Here is a 13,859-nt window from a genome sequence, read left to right on the forward strand (position 1 = left end):
GACATCCTAACTTGTGGTGTGTCGTGCGAAGGTGCAATTCGGCGGCAGGAATCAGGTTAAACAGCTCTTCGGAAGCATTCAGCTCATCTATGTGTTAGGTATACCAGACGATCACCTGCCGACCGACCATGGCGAAAGCCGTATTGTCGGTCGTTGATCAACTGGTGACCCTCTAGGTATACCAAGAGCTGACGGCTAATTATGCTCTCCATGATTTTGGAGAGCAGGGAGGTAATAGCGATAGGCCTGTAGTTTGCCGGATCCGAACTGTCTCCTTTTTTTTTGGATCGGGTGGACAAGGGCTGACTTCCATTAGTCAGGGACTAGTTTTGGATACTTTCCAAATGTTTGACCAATTCTCTTACATCTTGCGTTTCAGGGTATTGCACAAGTCATGAGTAAATATTTCAGAGTACTTAAAGGAACAGTTTAATAGTCTGATGAACGCACGTTTTGACAGGTCCATTCCAGACGACGAAGATGTAAACAAACCGGCGCGAGTAAGAGCGCTCAGGCTCGGGAAGACAGTGTCACTCGCACGTGTTAATGCGAAGAGAGTGCCAGAGATGGCGTGCGCGTGTACACCTTGGAATCGCTCGTATACTCTTATACATTCCCGCACGCACAGCTACATTCCCGCACGCTCTTGTCAACGTGTGGGATAGTGGTGATAACGCACATGCATGCGCAAAATCGAACTTTGCGCACTTTAATAGGAAAAAATTATTTCAGTATTATTTCTAGTATTTCTAGAAATAGTTATTAAATACGAATTTTCAATTGTGTCAATTGCTTCTCAATATACTCTCGATAATGCAATATATTATATACATATGCAAAACTTTAGAAACTGTGATAATCATAATGTTAAAACCAGGACCATTAATTAAATATGTTATGCCTACTATGTAAATTATACCTATTATGAGATAGTCTGTTGGGTGAAGTATATGCTTCAAGAACAGTTATCCAGAAAATTTCATAATAAATGTGCTGGAAAATGGTGCGGTAACTATAACTTAAATGATGATACGACATTTTGGGAATAGGGTGTAACTTATATTTAGTTCAAATGTTATGTTTTTTATCTTTATTATTGTTGACTATCTTATATAGATTTTTCTTGTTAAATTTTAGCTGAATAATAAATATTAATTAAATAAAAGTGCAATAAATACGCGCGAAATATAAAACATCGAAACGCTATGCTGAAGCGCACTGTGACGTCAAAGTCTTAGATTAATATAAGAAATGGTATGGTACCTAGATATTATTTTCATAAATATAAATATTTTTTATGTTGGTTTTTTATTATTTAATGATCTGTATAGATTATTTACAATGACTGAAAGTGTAAAGTAAGTAAGTAAGTTTCAAACCCAGATTTTAATTTTGCTGAATTTGTAATAGTGAAATTTCAAAAAAAAACTATTATGTGATAAGTTTTTCAATTAAAATTTTCTCACATTAATTTGTAAAATTAAACATAATCTATAAATGCAGAAAATAATTTAATTGGAATAACCATATCCAATGTCTTTTCTGTAATAAAAGATCTCCACGATAACCGAATAATAATCATATCAATGTTAAGGTCCTGTTTTAAGGCTACATTTTAAAGTAAAAAACAATCAAATTATAAACTAAATAAAAAATAACATGTTCATTAAACTCACTTCAAAATTGGTGCCTCGTTGTTGGAGATACTTAATATCTTCTCATTGATTTTCTTTTTTTATATGGAATAGAGAGCAAACGAGCGTACGGGTCATCTGATTTTAAATGATCACCGCCGCCCACATTCTCCTTCAATACCACAGGAATCACGACGAAACGACGTCCCTATGCAACGCCAAGTTATTTAGCCGTTTATAGAGCACTGGGTCCTCGACAATTCGAGAAGCTCTGCGTTACACGCTCTCAAATGGTGACTGTTTACGCCACTTTACTCAGGTAATTATTTATTGCACTTTTCGAACTATTTTTGCGCAAAGGCATCAGAAAATACTTATATGCAAATTTTTGCTTTGGTTATTTATTTTATAAATCACAAAATGTAATTAAATGTAATTTCGTTTTTTTTAAAACGTTTCACCAGGATTATTACAAAATTTATACAAGACAAGTGCTGACCCTGCACTACCGCAGTGTAACCGAAAGAAAATGTCAGCCATACATTTATTGGTACAATATACATTGTTGATATAGACTCTGACGTCACAGAAACCCTGCGCAAAATGGCGCGTTTGAGTAGCCAATATATATTGCCCGAAAAGAATATTTATTTTTTAATTCATATAAGGATGTTTTATATAATTTGATGTGTTTGATAAATTTTAGGATGTAAATAATCAAATTGAAGTATTTTAAAAATCATGCATATTGTATTGAAATTGGGAATGTAGCATTCACTCACTTACCTAAATGCTTTTTATGAATAAATTTAATTGTGATGCAATTTAATTAAACTTTTCCTTTTAAAAAGTACATACAGAGGAAAACCAACAATAACTCAGCCGCTAAGCATTTCCCTTAGACCGCGTAGAGGTCAGGTGACCTCTACTAACAAAATGACGAAATGAAATTTGATGCGTGTCTAGTCGTCATTCAGACACAAAACGTGCATCATCAGACGAAAAGCGAATTGTTCCGTTTTATGGTATAAAAATTGAACAGTAGTTATTACTTACATCCAAAAAAATTTTGTTTAAAGTTCTGTAGAATCCTCTTCGAGTAAAGACAAGGTAGGTAATAAAATCCCTTAGGACGAAACATTAGGCACGTTACCTATATATCTATATGCTGTTACAGTTAATAACACAAAAAACTACAACTACTGATATCAGATCTTTCTTATATTTGAGAAGTGACGAGACGAACATCATGTCCATCAGATAAAATGACACACTCCGCCCATTATAATGCACTGCCGTGGCTATGGATTATTGAAACATGATGTTAAGTCTTACTAGCTCAGTAATTTCACTAGAAACAATGTTTCAAACCGAACCACAATGCGAGAAGCATTAATACATGTCTTATCTGTTCTATGATTAATATATACTCTAAATTACTACACGCCTGTAGTAACTTGCCGGCAAAAGGTGTCGATGTAGTACGTATCTAGCCAGCATTATGTTATAACAATAAATTCGGACCAAGTGTGTTTTCGAGTTCGTTTTCCCACCGTTTGTGTTGCCTGCCTCTACTTCTTTATTTTCCTATGACACTTCACTAAATTGCCTAGTAACCTTTTGCCCTGTGCTTCCCCGGGGCTATGTAGGAGAATCCCTTCCGTGCATTCTCGATCGGGCCGTCTGTCGAATTCTGGGGAGGGCACAGAAACCACTCCACGCTTAATATGGACTTTTGCAATATTAAAGGAATCCACTCCAATTTAACGTCCACCTTCAACTTGAGACGGCGCAGCCGGCCTTTGCTTGTTTTGACCACGGTCTTATGGTCTGTCCCAATTGGTTGAGTCGCGTACGCGGCTCCTAGACGTGGATAGCTGCACGCTATCCTTATTAGATCTTCTGCTGACTACTATCCCGACAGTTAGCCAAGTCTGTGTCGACGCTCCTCTCGGAACGTCAGACTATTGCCTGGTCAGGAGTGTCCTCTCCAAAACAGCCCGACGAAGATCACCAGCGACCTGTGTTGTTTCCCTTCGGATGTTTCCAGTATCTGTGCCATTGCAGAGGTCGATGTGAAACTACAGGGCATTGATATTTTCATTCCAAGCTCTTTATTACCGATCGATGGCAGATCATAAAATTTGGCCCGTCGGTTGAAGCAGCAGCTGACTGCTAAAAACAAGCATATCGAACCGGGGTTGTAGCGCTGAGCACTATGGATCCAAACTGCAATGTTCTAAAGAGGAGTCCTGACTACACCACGCAAGTTCCGGGCGTTGTCGAAATCCGTCGATCGATTATTGACGACGGCGGCAAAACACCGCCGATCATCCCGCGTTGTCAGACCTATATGATGGAAGTACAGTTCAGACAGCAAACTTTTCCGCTAGCTCTGTCTTGCTTGGACGTAAAGAAGTCGAGCGAGCTGGATGGCATTTTTCTCATCGTGCTCAAATTCTAAGCCCGTGAACGTTGGAGTTTTTCATGCAATGCTATTCGAATGACAATATTGAGATTCCGTATTCACGGGCTATGCAGGTCTCTCTTGGGAAATCATTGACCAGTTGTGTCTTCTATCGAGTCTCTCTTGAGAAGGTCGGAGCAAAATGTACACTGTCCCGTGAAGACTAAAATTTGCCCGTTTGCCACTAAAAAAACCCCATTTGTCGACTCTTCGACATCACTTCCATTAATGCCTCGCCTAGTATTGGATTAATGGGTCTCGAAATCTCGAGCCAATTCTGCTGTTATCTGGAAGACAAAGCCTAATTGGCATTAAAGAAGCTGGGCTTCATAAACACAGCGAGGCGTAGTTCAAGCTGGCATTCTAGCACTCTACAAAGATCAGGTTAGGCCACATATGCAGTATTGTTGTAACCTCTGCACCCTAGTATCAACTCGAAATTTTGACTTTAGACCGCGAGAAAGGCAGGAGCTCGAGTTGTTGGAAATCTAGTGCTCTGTAAGCAGCTAGATCACCTGGCGTTGCGTAGAGATGTAACGACACGCGGCTAATTAGGATATCATCCCCACCATCTGGATCAAATTAAATCAAATCAAAATCACTTTATTCATGTAGGTCTAGGACTATCATTTATGAATGTCGAGTTTTCTTTTAATGAGAAGTAGCTGTTGCCACTCTTTTAAATCAACATTTACCGCTTCATTTAGCGCTACGTTTGAGTCCAATCCGTGTCCTTAAAAATACAGGTCTATAAATCTCGAACCGAATTCGGATATTGCTTACGCACAAGTCCGATCTCTGATCCAATTCCAAGCAATGCAGGAGTAACTTTTTGGAATACTTCATTGTACGCGGAGCCACACCAGGGTATTCACGTCGTAGTGCGAAAGCTCTCTTACTCGTGTAAATAAAAAAAGTTAATGTAGATTTATACGATTTGCGGCGTTCGGAGTTGTGGCGTTCATCCACAGTGCAATTTCAAAGAAATTGTAAGTAAAACCAATAAAAAAAAAACCCATTTGTCGTATCACCGCTCTTCGACAACACTTCCCTTAAAGCCTCGCCTAGTATCGGAATACTGGGTCTCGAAATCTCGAGCGATTGCCAATTTCGTGGCCATCTGGAGGGCAAAGCCAAATTGGCTTCAAAGAAACTGGGCGTCATTAATAGAGCACGGCAATACTTCAAGCCGGCCCACATTCTAGCGCTGTACAAAGCGCAGGTCCGGCCACACATGGAATATTGCTGTCATCTCTGGTCTTGCGCATCCCAGTATCAGCTCGATCCATTTGACCGCGTGCAACGCAGAGCAGCTCGAATTGTCGGGGACCCAGTGCTCTGTGAACGGCTGGATCACTTGGCGTTGCGTAGAGACGTCGCTTCATTGTGTGTCTTCTACCGCATTTATCACGGGGAGTGTTCCGAAGAGCTGTTTAACATGATTCCTGCCGCCGAATTCCACCTTCGCACGACACGCCACAAGTTAGGATATCATCCCCACCATCTGGATGTGTGGCGGTCCTCCACAGTGCGGTTTTCAAGGAGCTTTCTTCCACGTACTACAAAGCTGTGGAATGAACTTCCTTGTGCGGTGTTTCCGGGACGATACGACATGGGTACCTTCAAAAAAGCGCATACACCTTCCTTAACGGCCGGCAACGCTCCTGTGATTCCTCTGGTGTTGCAAGAGATTGTGGGCGGCGGTGATCACTTAACAACAGGTGACCCGTACGCTCGTTGTCCTCCTTTTTCATTAAAAATATATATATTTAAATAAGCTCATCATCATCATCAGCCGGAAGACGTCCACTGCTGGACAAAGGCCTCCTCCAAAGATTTCCACGACGATCGGTCCTGCACTGCCCTCATCCAACGTATTCCAGCGATCTTGACCACATCGTCGGTACATCTTTTGAGGGGCCTACCTACACTGCGTCTTCCGGTACGTGGTCGTCATTCGTCGACTTTACTACCCCAACTGCCACCTGTCCGTCGAACTATGTGCCCTGCCCACTGCCACTTGGACGCAATCATTTGGACTATGTCGGTTATTTAATCTCCATAATAAGCTATGTTAACATAATATCTCTATATATATATATATATATATATATATATATATATAATGAAAATGGTCTTTGTTTGAGGCTCAATCACGCCTAAACCACTGACCGTATCGACATGATACTACCACCATTCGATGCGAAATTTATCCTAGATGGTTTATGGCGACTTATTTTTATTGTTTTTGTAAAGGCATAAAAGGCATAAAAGGCATAAAAGGCATTTATTTTCTCAAAATTGATTCCTTTAGAATTCTTTTTGATGTCATTTCTTATACTACTAGATACTACTACCGCTTCGGAAACAAATGGCGCTCTGAGAGAGAAGAAGCGGCGCAAGAAACTCTCCCAGCATTCTTTTTTTTTTTGCGCTCTTTTCAATAAAAATATACAATATTGTACAGTTGCTATAAAATAATCACAATCTAGTCCCAGGCTGTCCGATCATTTAGATATTCAGCAGTGGAGTAATAGGATTTACGACAGAGCCATTTTTTTATAAAACATTTAAATTTATTTATAGACAATGCCTGAACAGTGGCTGGGACTTTATTGTAGAAGTGTATACATTTACCCTTAAAGCTATTATGTATCTTATGAAGCCTACTAGAATTAGTTACAAGCAATCCCTTATTTCTAGTGTTATAATAATGAAAATCACTATTAAGAGCAAAAAGGTGACGATTTTTGTGAACATATATTAAATTTTCATAAATGTACTGACAATAAACAGTCATAATATTTATTTCTTTAAATTTTTCTTTGAGAGACTGTCTATAACCAAGCTGATATATAGCACGAACAGCTCTCTTTTGCAGAGCAAACACTATATCAATGTCAGCAGCATGACCCCATAGTAATATACCGTACGTCATGATGCTGTGAAAATAACTAAAGTACACTAATCTAGCGGTCGCAACATTCGTGTACTCTCTAATCTTTCTAACTGCATATGCCGCAGAGCTGAGTCTATCTGCTAGATGGGTAATATGTGGACCCCACTGAAGCTTTTTATCTAACGTGATACCCAGGAAGACCGTAGTGAGATGAATAAAATTTAATTTATTTCCTTTTAAAATTTTCCCAGCGAAGCGGGCGGGAACGGCTAGTATGTATACTATATACATATATAATTAACTTTCTTAATATGTTTATATCACAAATCGTCTCATGTAAGTTCTTAATGCTTGTAATAAAAAAGTCACTGCTTTTATTTTTACCGCGACAGATTTACGAGTTAAGCTTAAAGTATCCTCTTGCTATAAATTTTAGGGCGAAACGACACTGTGGTGTAACATAGTACTACAAAAAACCTTAATTTGACATACATAAATCTTACTTTTTATTCTGTTAACATAGCACTGTTGTGAGAAGAGGTAAAATAAATATAGATGAGTCATACAAATTAATTACAATTAATATAAACAGACTTATTAAAAGAAATTCAAAATATAACGCTTTACGTTTCGTATCAGTTATTAATATCATGCCGTTTTTGAAAATATTGGTTTACCTTCAATAATTTTAGAATGAAAAAAGCTTGCCTTAAAATGGACTGACCGAGTTAATACTGTCTATCCTTTTTAATCGCTTGACTCGGTGAATGTATCTGTCTATGTAACATGATCTTTCAACATAATTTTGAACTACCGTTAAGTCTACTGATTAAAAATGAAAAAACAGTGACAATAAATATAATGAAGTTAATTTTACTATGTCTGATAGCGCCCCTCAACTCGACCTGAAGCTATTGATTGAAAAGAGTTTAGAGATAGTGACGAGTCATAAGCCTAATTGAATAAAGCTTATTTGCCATTGACTTTTTATTACTAGTATCACTAAATCGAATCAAATCACTGTACATATACATATTTATAGTCCCGTTTGTATGACAGACCCGGCAGAGGTTAAAAGAAAAAAGAAGGAATGGAGCTGTCTTTCTTTTGCGTATCAATGAGAATTATAATGTATGCCTCCATTAGGCATTGTTATACTGATACAAATACTAGAGATGCCACACTCACCGGCCACTCAGAGCCTGTTTTAGGGGAGGGCAACCGGGGCTACAGCCCTGGGGCCTGCGAAAAAGGGGGGCCCCACAATAGAGACTTAAATCAAATTCAGGTTATTCTCGATTGTAAATTTATATTGGAGAGTTTTACTAAAAAAGAATAAGATTTTATTTGGATAATTATTGAGGCCAGGGCGCCTCCACTCCTTTGTTGCCCTGAGGCTACCATACCTCTATATCCGGCATTGCGTGCAGGCTTTTCTCAGGAAATCGTCAATCAATCCTAGTATCTTCTATCGCGATCACTGTTGCATCGCAGAATGGGTGACATGATGAAATGAACACCTACTTCTTCTGCTGATGTGGTTTGTTTTTTCATGAATATATCAAAATATTACCATAAAAGCATGAATATTTTAGTTCTGTTTTAGAAAGAACTTTATCGAAAAAATGGTTGGGTCTCTGCAAAATAAAACACTTTTAAATAATTTATACATTTATTTGGGAGCTTTCACCGAAAACGCTGTCTAAGCCCTTTGATATATAAAAAAATAATGTATGGTGAAATTGTGGATCTTATGTAGGTCTATAGACGAATCCGCGATGGCATATGTCTATCTTATAAGGATAACATATCCATTTTAATACTTTAAAAGAATTTGCAAGTATAAAGCGGTAATGTTAAAGCTGTTTACACAAATACGATATTAATCCTTATCATTATATTACCACAAATTATAACATCACTCAGCAATACGTATTTTGTTTAATTTTTAACTCATTAACTTTGATTACACATTTCCGACGGCTTTGCTACATTTTCCCGGATTTTAACATTATCTTATTGTCAACAGAACAGCGTTTGTCGGGTCAGCTAGTTTGATGTAAAAGGCAGTTGTATTCGGTAAGCTGAAGTGTGGTGTGAGCTTTATTTGTGAGAGATTGTGGCGTAAATACGAACATCGCTCGGTGGTCACTAGTCAGTCGTGTTTCACCTCGCTCTGTGTTCGAGCGTGTGCACAGTGACATATCCTCTATTCTTACACTTTCATAACATAAAAGTATTTATAACACATTATTAACTCAATTTATTAATCCGCAATGAATATGTTTTATCGTTTTTCGTAACGAAATTAAATGTAACGTATATACTGTTTTTGAATCTCGCAAAAAGTTGCAATGTTTCAGCAGTGAAAACAACGAAGTAAGTTCAATGTTATGAGAATATAAGTGTGATTAAATATTAATCAGAAATGAGTTTTGCGCTCATTGTAATGAGTTTTTAAGTAGATAGTATATAGATCTAATTACTAATATTATATACTATTTGTAACACAGTATCTCTTGCTTTTTGCTCTTAAAAGTTGTCTGTTGTATTGAATATTAATGGCACTTAAAGTAATTAAAACGCCTACGTAGCACATGTGTAGCACGTCTACGAAGACGCGTAGCGGATTAAATGAACGAACTTCTAAATTCTCTTTGCATTCGCTAATGAGAGTTCTTCAAAATATTGTTTGAAATAGTTTTGAATTATTTCGTTGTAAGCAATTAATTAAGCGTTTCTTATTTTTTTTTTCATTTTTTTCATTTAAAATTTATCAGTTTCATATAAAATATTTCAAAATAATGCTAATAAAATACGCGAATATTACATAACTAAATCACTAGTAATAGAACTAAAAACGTTAGGTAAAATTATGATCAAAATCGGTCTTAAAAATGGTTTTTATTATATTTATTTATTTTAAAAATAGTTAATTTACATGAATAATCCTACAATTTTGTATATTTAAATGTGTTATACTCTAGTTGATTAAATAAACACAAAAGAATATCAAGTAACTTAACACTTTTAAATATAAAACACTTTATAAGCGTATACACAAATACTTCAGTGAAAGCATCGAAATGTAAATAATTCTAGAAGTGCTATCGATTGATATGGAGAGACGTGCAGAAGAGGGAAGACCTCGAGCCCCGGGGCAACAAGAACAAGGTATGTAATGTGCTCTATTATTATTCAACACGCGAACTCCTAATCATTGTCCATATGTTATTATAAAGGCTGATGGTTATACACTTAGTATCATCGATAAAACTGATTCATAATTCTATTAAAATCATAAAAACAGGTTTATATTTGCATGAAAAAGATTGTACAGGTAAATTACTATCGGGACGTTTTTGCATTTGTATATATGTGTACATGTACGGTCAGCACATAAATAAATAAACAAAAACTTTTAAATTTTTTGATATATTTTTACAGCCAGGTACTTCATATGGTACCAATAATATTAAACGATATTAAAATAGTGAACATAATTTTTTTTTCAAAATTTCTTCAACTTACTTTCATTGCATCCGATGAAACCGAGTTCTGATAGATAGATATAGGGACAAATATAATCTGTCCCAACCTCATCTAAATCATTTTTATTAACCTCTTTACAACACTGAACAATATATGATATAAACTATATAAAGAATAAACCTCAAATAAAATAAATTCATTCATTTATTAATCAAAAACAAATAATTAGACCTTACAACAATTAGCAATGTTTATAATTATTATTATTAGTTATACGGCTTTCACCATTTGACTTTTGAGTTTCGATAAATTTTCTTCTTCAAAATGTAACGAAACTTTTTTTCTCACTGTACAAGGAAATTTATATTTCAAGTTAAGAACTCCTGTAAATATACAAATGCAAAAACGTCTCTAAAGTTATTTACCTATTGGTGGACTGTCAGTGCTTTATATTTAATTAAGCCCTGCAGCAGATAACAATTACTTAGGAAATGTATGTTAAAAGGCATAAAAGGCATTTATTTTCTCAAAATTGATTCCTTTAGAATTCTTTTTGATGTTGATTCTAATAACTACTAGATACCGCTTCGGAAACAAATGGCGCTCTGAGAGAGAAGAAGCGGCGCAAGAAACTCTCCCAGCATTCTTTTTTTGCGCTCTTTTCAATAAAAATATACAATATTGTACAGTCATTTCTATCGCTATAAAATAATTACAATCTCGTCCCAGGCTGTCCGATCATTTAGATATTCAGCAGTGGAGTAATAGGATTTACGACAGAGCCATTTTTTTATAAAACATTTAAATTTATTATTATACCCTTAAAGCTATTATGTATCTTATGAAGCCTACTAGAATTAGTTACAAGCAATCCCTTATTTCTAGTATTATAATAGTAAAAATCACTATTAAGAGCAAAAACTTCAAGCTAATTTCGATCTACTCGTCTGTTAGATTAAATTGTGTTGTTTATAATACGTAATAGTTTTTGCGACTATGATTGCATCTATACTCAAGAACTCTTGTCGTCTATTTTTTACAAATTTTTTAACTTAGTCGTGTAAGCCATGAGTATTTTTGTTGAATCACTCTTCATAGATTGTAATTACAATAATTTGTGAAATGATGAAGCTGTAAATATTGTTGTAAAATAGTGACAATGAATTTCCTGTTACGTCTCATTGAAGCTCAACCTTTTCCACAGTGATTAAAGTGATGTTGAATTGTTTTAAAGATTTTGTGCCAAATTTTATTAAGTGAAATGTGTAAATGAATGCATAGATAGATTTTCTTTCTGTTTTTTTTTTTTTTTTTTTTTTTTTTTTTTTTTTTTTTTTTTTTTTTTTTTTTTTTTTTTTTTTTTTTTTTTTTTTTTTTTTTTTTTATAGATTTTCGTTTTGTTTTTTTTTATTATTAGGAAAAGCAAACAACTACAACTTACAATCTAGATACATAAAGAAATAACAATTAAGTCTAATAAAATTGTAGTCAGATACGCTATCCACATCTTACTATGAAAAACTTTGAGGTATTCAATCTTAGGTACAAAAAGAAATGTTTATACAATACTAATTGAAACTAAAGAGAAATAAACAATGTTCTTAATATTATGGCTAGTTGGAGTAAATTAAATTTATAAAAATCAAACAATTAATAAACACAAAAAGGAAAACAAATGAAATAATTATCTACATAAATCTACACTAAATTATGACATATATATACAATGATATTAACCTAAAGTACTTATGATGTTCAGTAGGTATTTAAAATAATGTATGTAAATAAATCAAATATTATGCAGTATTTTTTTTTAATTTGGCACTTGAACTGGCTCTCGGATAAATGGAAAATGTCAACACTAATGAATTCTTTGTTGTAATTGTCAACTAATTGATGCAGAGGTGATCTTATTCCTGCATTAGTACGAAATTTACCAGTTGCAAAAAGTTTACGATTACACAGTCCTCGGATATGGGCTGTTCTAGGAATAACATAATTTAATTTGTTGGTCAATTCTGTACAATCAAATTTGCTATGTATAATGCCGTGCAGAAACATACATTGAAGAAGTTTGCGCCTTGATTGAAGGGATAGTAGTTTATACTTATCTATCAAATCTGCGTACGACATATTGTAATTGCCATAGCGTCTGTAATTCATGGATCTTAAGAATTTACGTTGGACATTTTCTATCATTTCGTAATACTTTTTATAAAGAGGGTGCCAAATAGGAACGGCATATTCCAATTGGGAACGTACAAGGGATTTATATAAATTTAAAAAAGTATAGGGCTTCTAAAAGTCAATGGATGTTCTCATGATAAAACCATACACTTTGAAAGCAGTGTTAACAATTTTGTCAATATGAAGATTTAAGTGTAATTTATTATCCAAGATAACTCCTAGGTCCCTAACAGATAAAACTTTACTCAATGTAACATTACAAAGAGAATAATTATAATTAATAATGCATTTTTTTTTGAAAAGTTGATAGAATTACATTAATGTAGGCTTAATGTTAATTTATTCTTTCTGCAATAATCAGATAATCTATTTAGGTCCTGTTGGATTAACTCACAATCGTTGAGGTTTGTAATTGACTTGAATATTTTTAGATCATCAGCATATAGTAAAAATTTACAATTATCAAAACAGTGCTTTATGTCATTAATATAAATAATAAACAGGAGAGGTCCAAGTATGGAGCCCTGAGGTACGCCAGAAGTGACATCTATACTTTCAGACCTAAATCCATTAATAACTACTTTTTGAGTTCTTTTTGTAATATAAGAAGAAAACCAGTGTAACAAATTAACACGTATACCATTAAAAGCAATTTTACCTAACAAAATTTCATGGTCCACCTTGTCAAATGCCTTCATAAAATCAGTATAAATCACATCTGTTTGAACGTTATTGTCCATATTATTAAATAGAAGAGAAGTGAAATTAATTAGGTTGGTAATAGTAGATCGCTTTTTAACAAAACGATGTTGCTCCTCTAAAATTGTACTATGGACAACAGGATAAAGTTCATTATGAAGAAGTCGTTCAAAAACCTTTGCTACTTCGCATAAAATAGAAACGGGACGATAGTTTTCCACTAAATGTTTAGAGCCGCTCTTATGAACTGGTACAATGTTTGCACGTTTCCATACTTCAGGGAAAACACCATATAGAATACATTTATTAAAAATCAGGTGTAAAGGTTTGCAAATGGCATTAGCCGTTCTAACAAGTAAAAATGCAGGCAGCCCATCAGGTCCAGTACCTTTTGATGAATCCAGGGTTTTTAATGCTACTCGAACCTTACTTTCGGTGAAGTGTACATAGTCTAAAGTTATATCATTCGCCGTTGATTCTG

The 13,859-nt window shown here is 35.0% G+C and overlaps 2 protein-coding genes across 2 annotated transcripts in view; both read left to right on the forward strand.

Moving 5' to 3' along the window:
* Positions 1 to 13,859, forward strand: part of LOC126971845 (uncharacterized) — a 133,855-nt gene that overhangs the window by 40,795 nt on the left and 79,201 nt on the right. The window lies entirely within an intron of this gene.
* The window catches only part of LOC126971902 (GTPase-activating Rap/Ran-GAP domain-like protein 3), a 327,877-nt gene continuing 324,021 nt past the window's right edge, over positions 10,004 to 13,859 (forward strand). The window contains exon 1 of the mRNA XM_050818416.1: positions 10,004 to 10,174. Coding sequence (XP_050674373.1) covers positions 10,120 to 10,174 — 55 coding nt within the window. The 5' untranslated portion in view covers positions 10,004 to 10,119. The remainder of the gene's footprint in view (positions 10,175 to 13,859) is intronic.

Source organism: Leptidea sinapis, chromosome 24 (assembly GCF_905404315.1).
Source record: "Leptidea sinapis chromosome 24, ilLepSina1.1, whole genome shotgun sequence".
NCBI lineage: Eukaryota > Metazoa > Arthropoda > Insecta > Lepidoptera > Pieridae > Leptidea > Leptidea sinapis.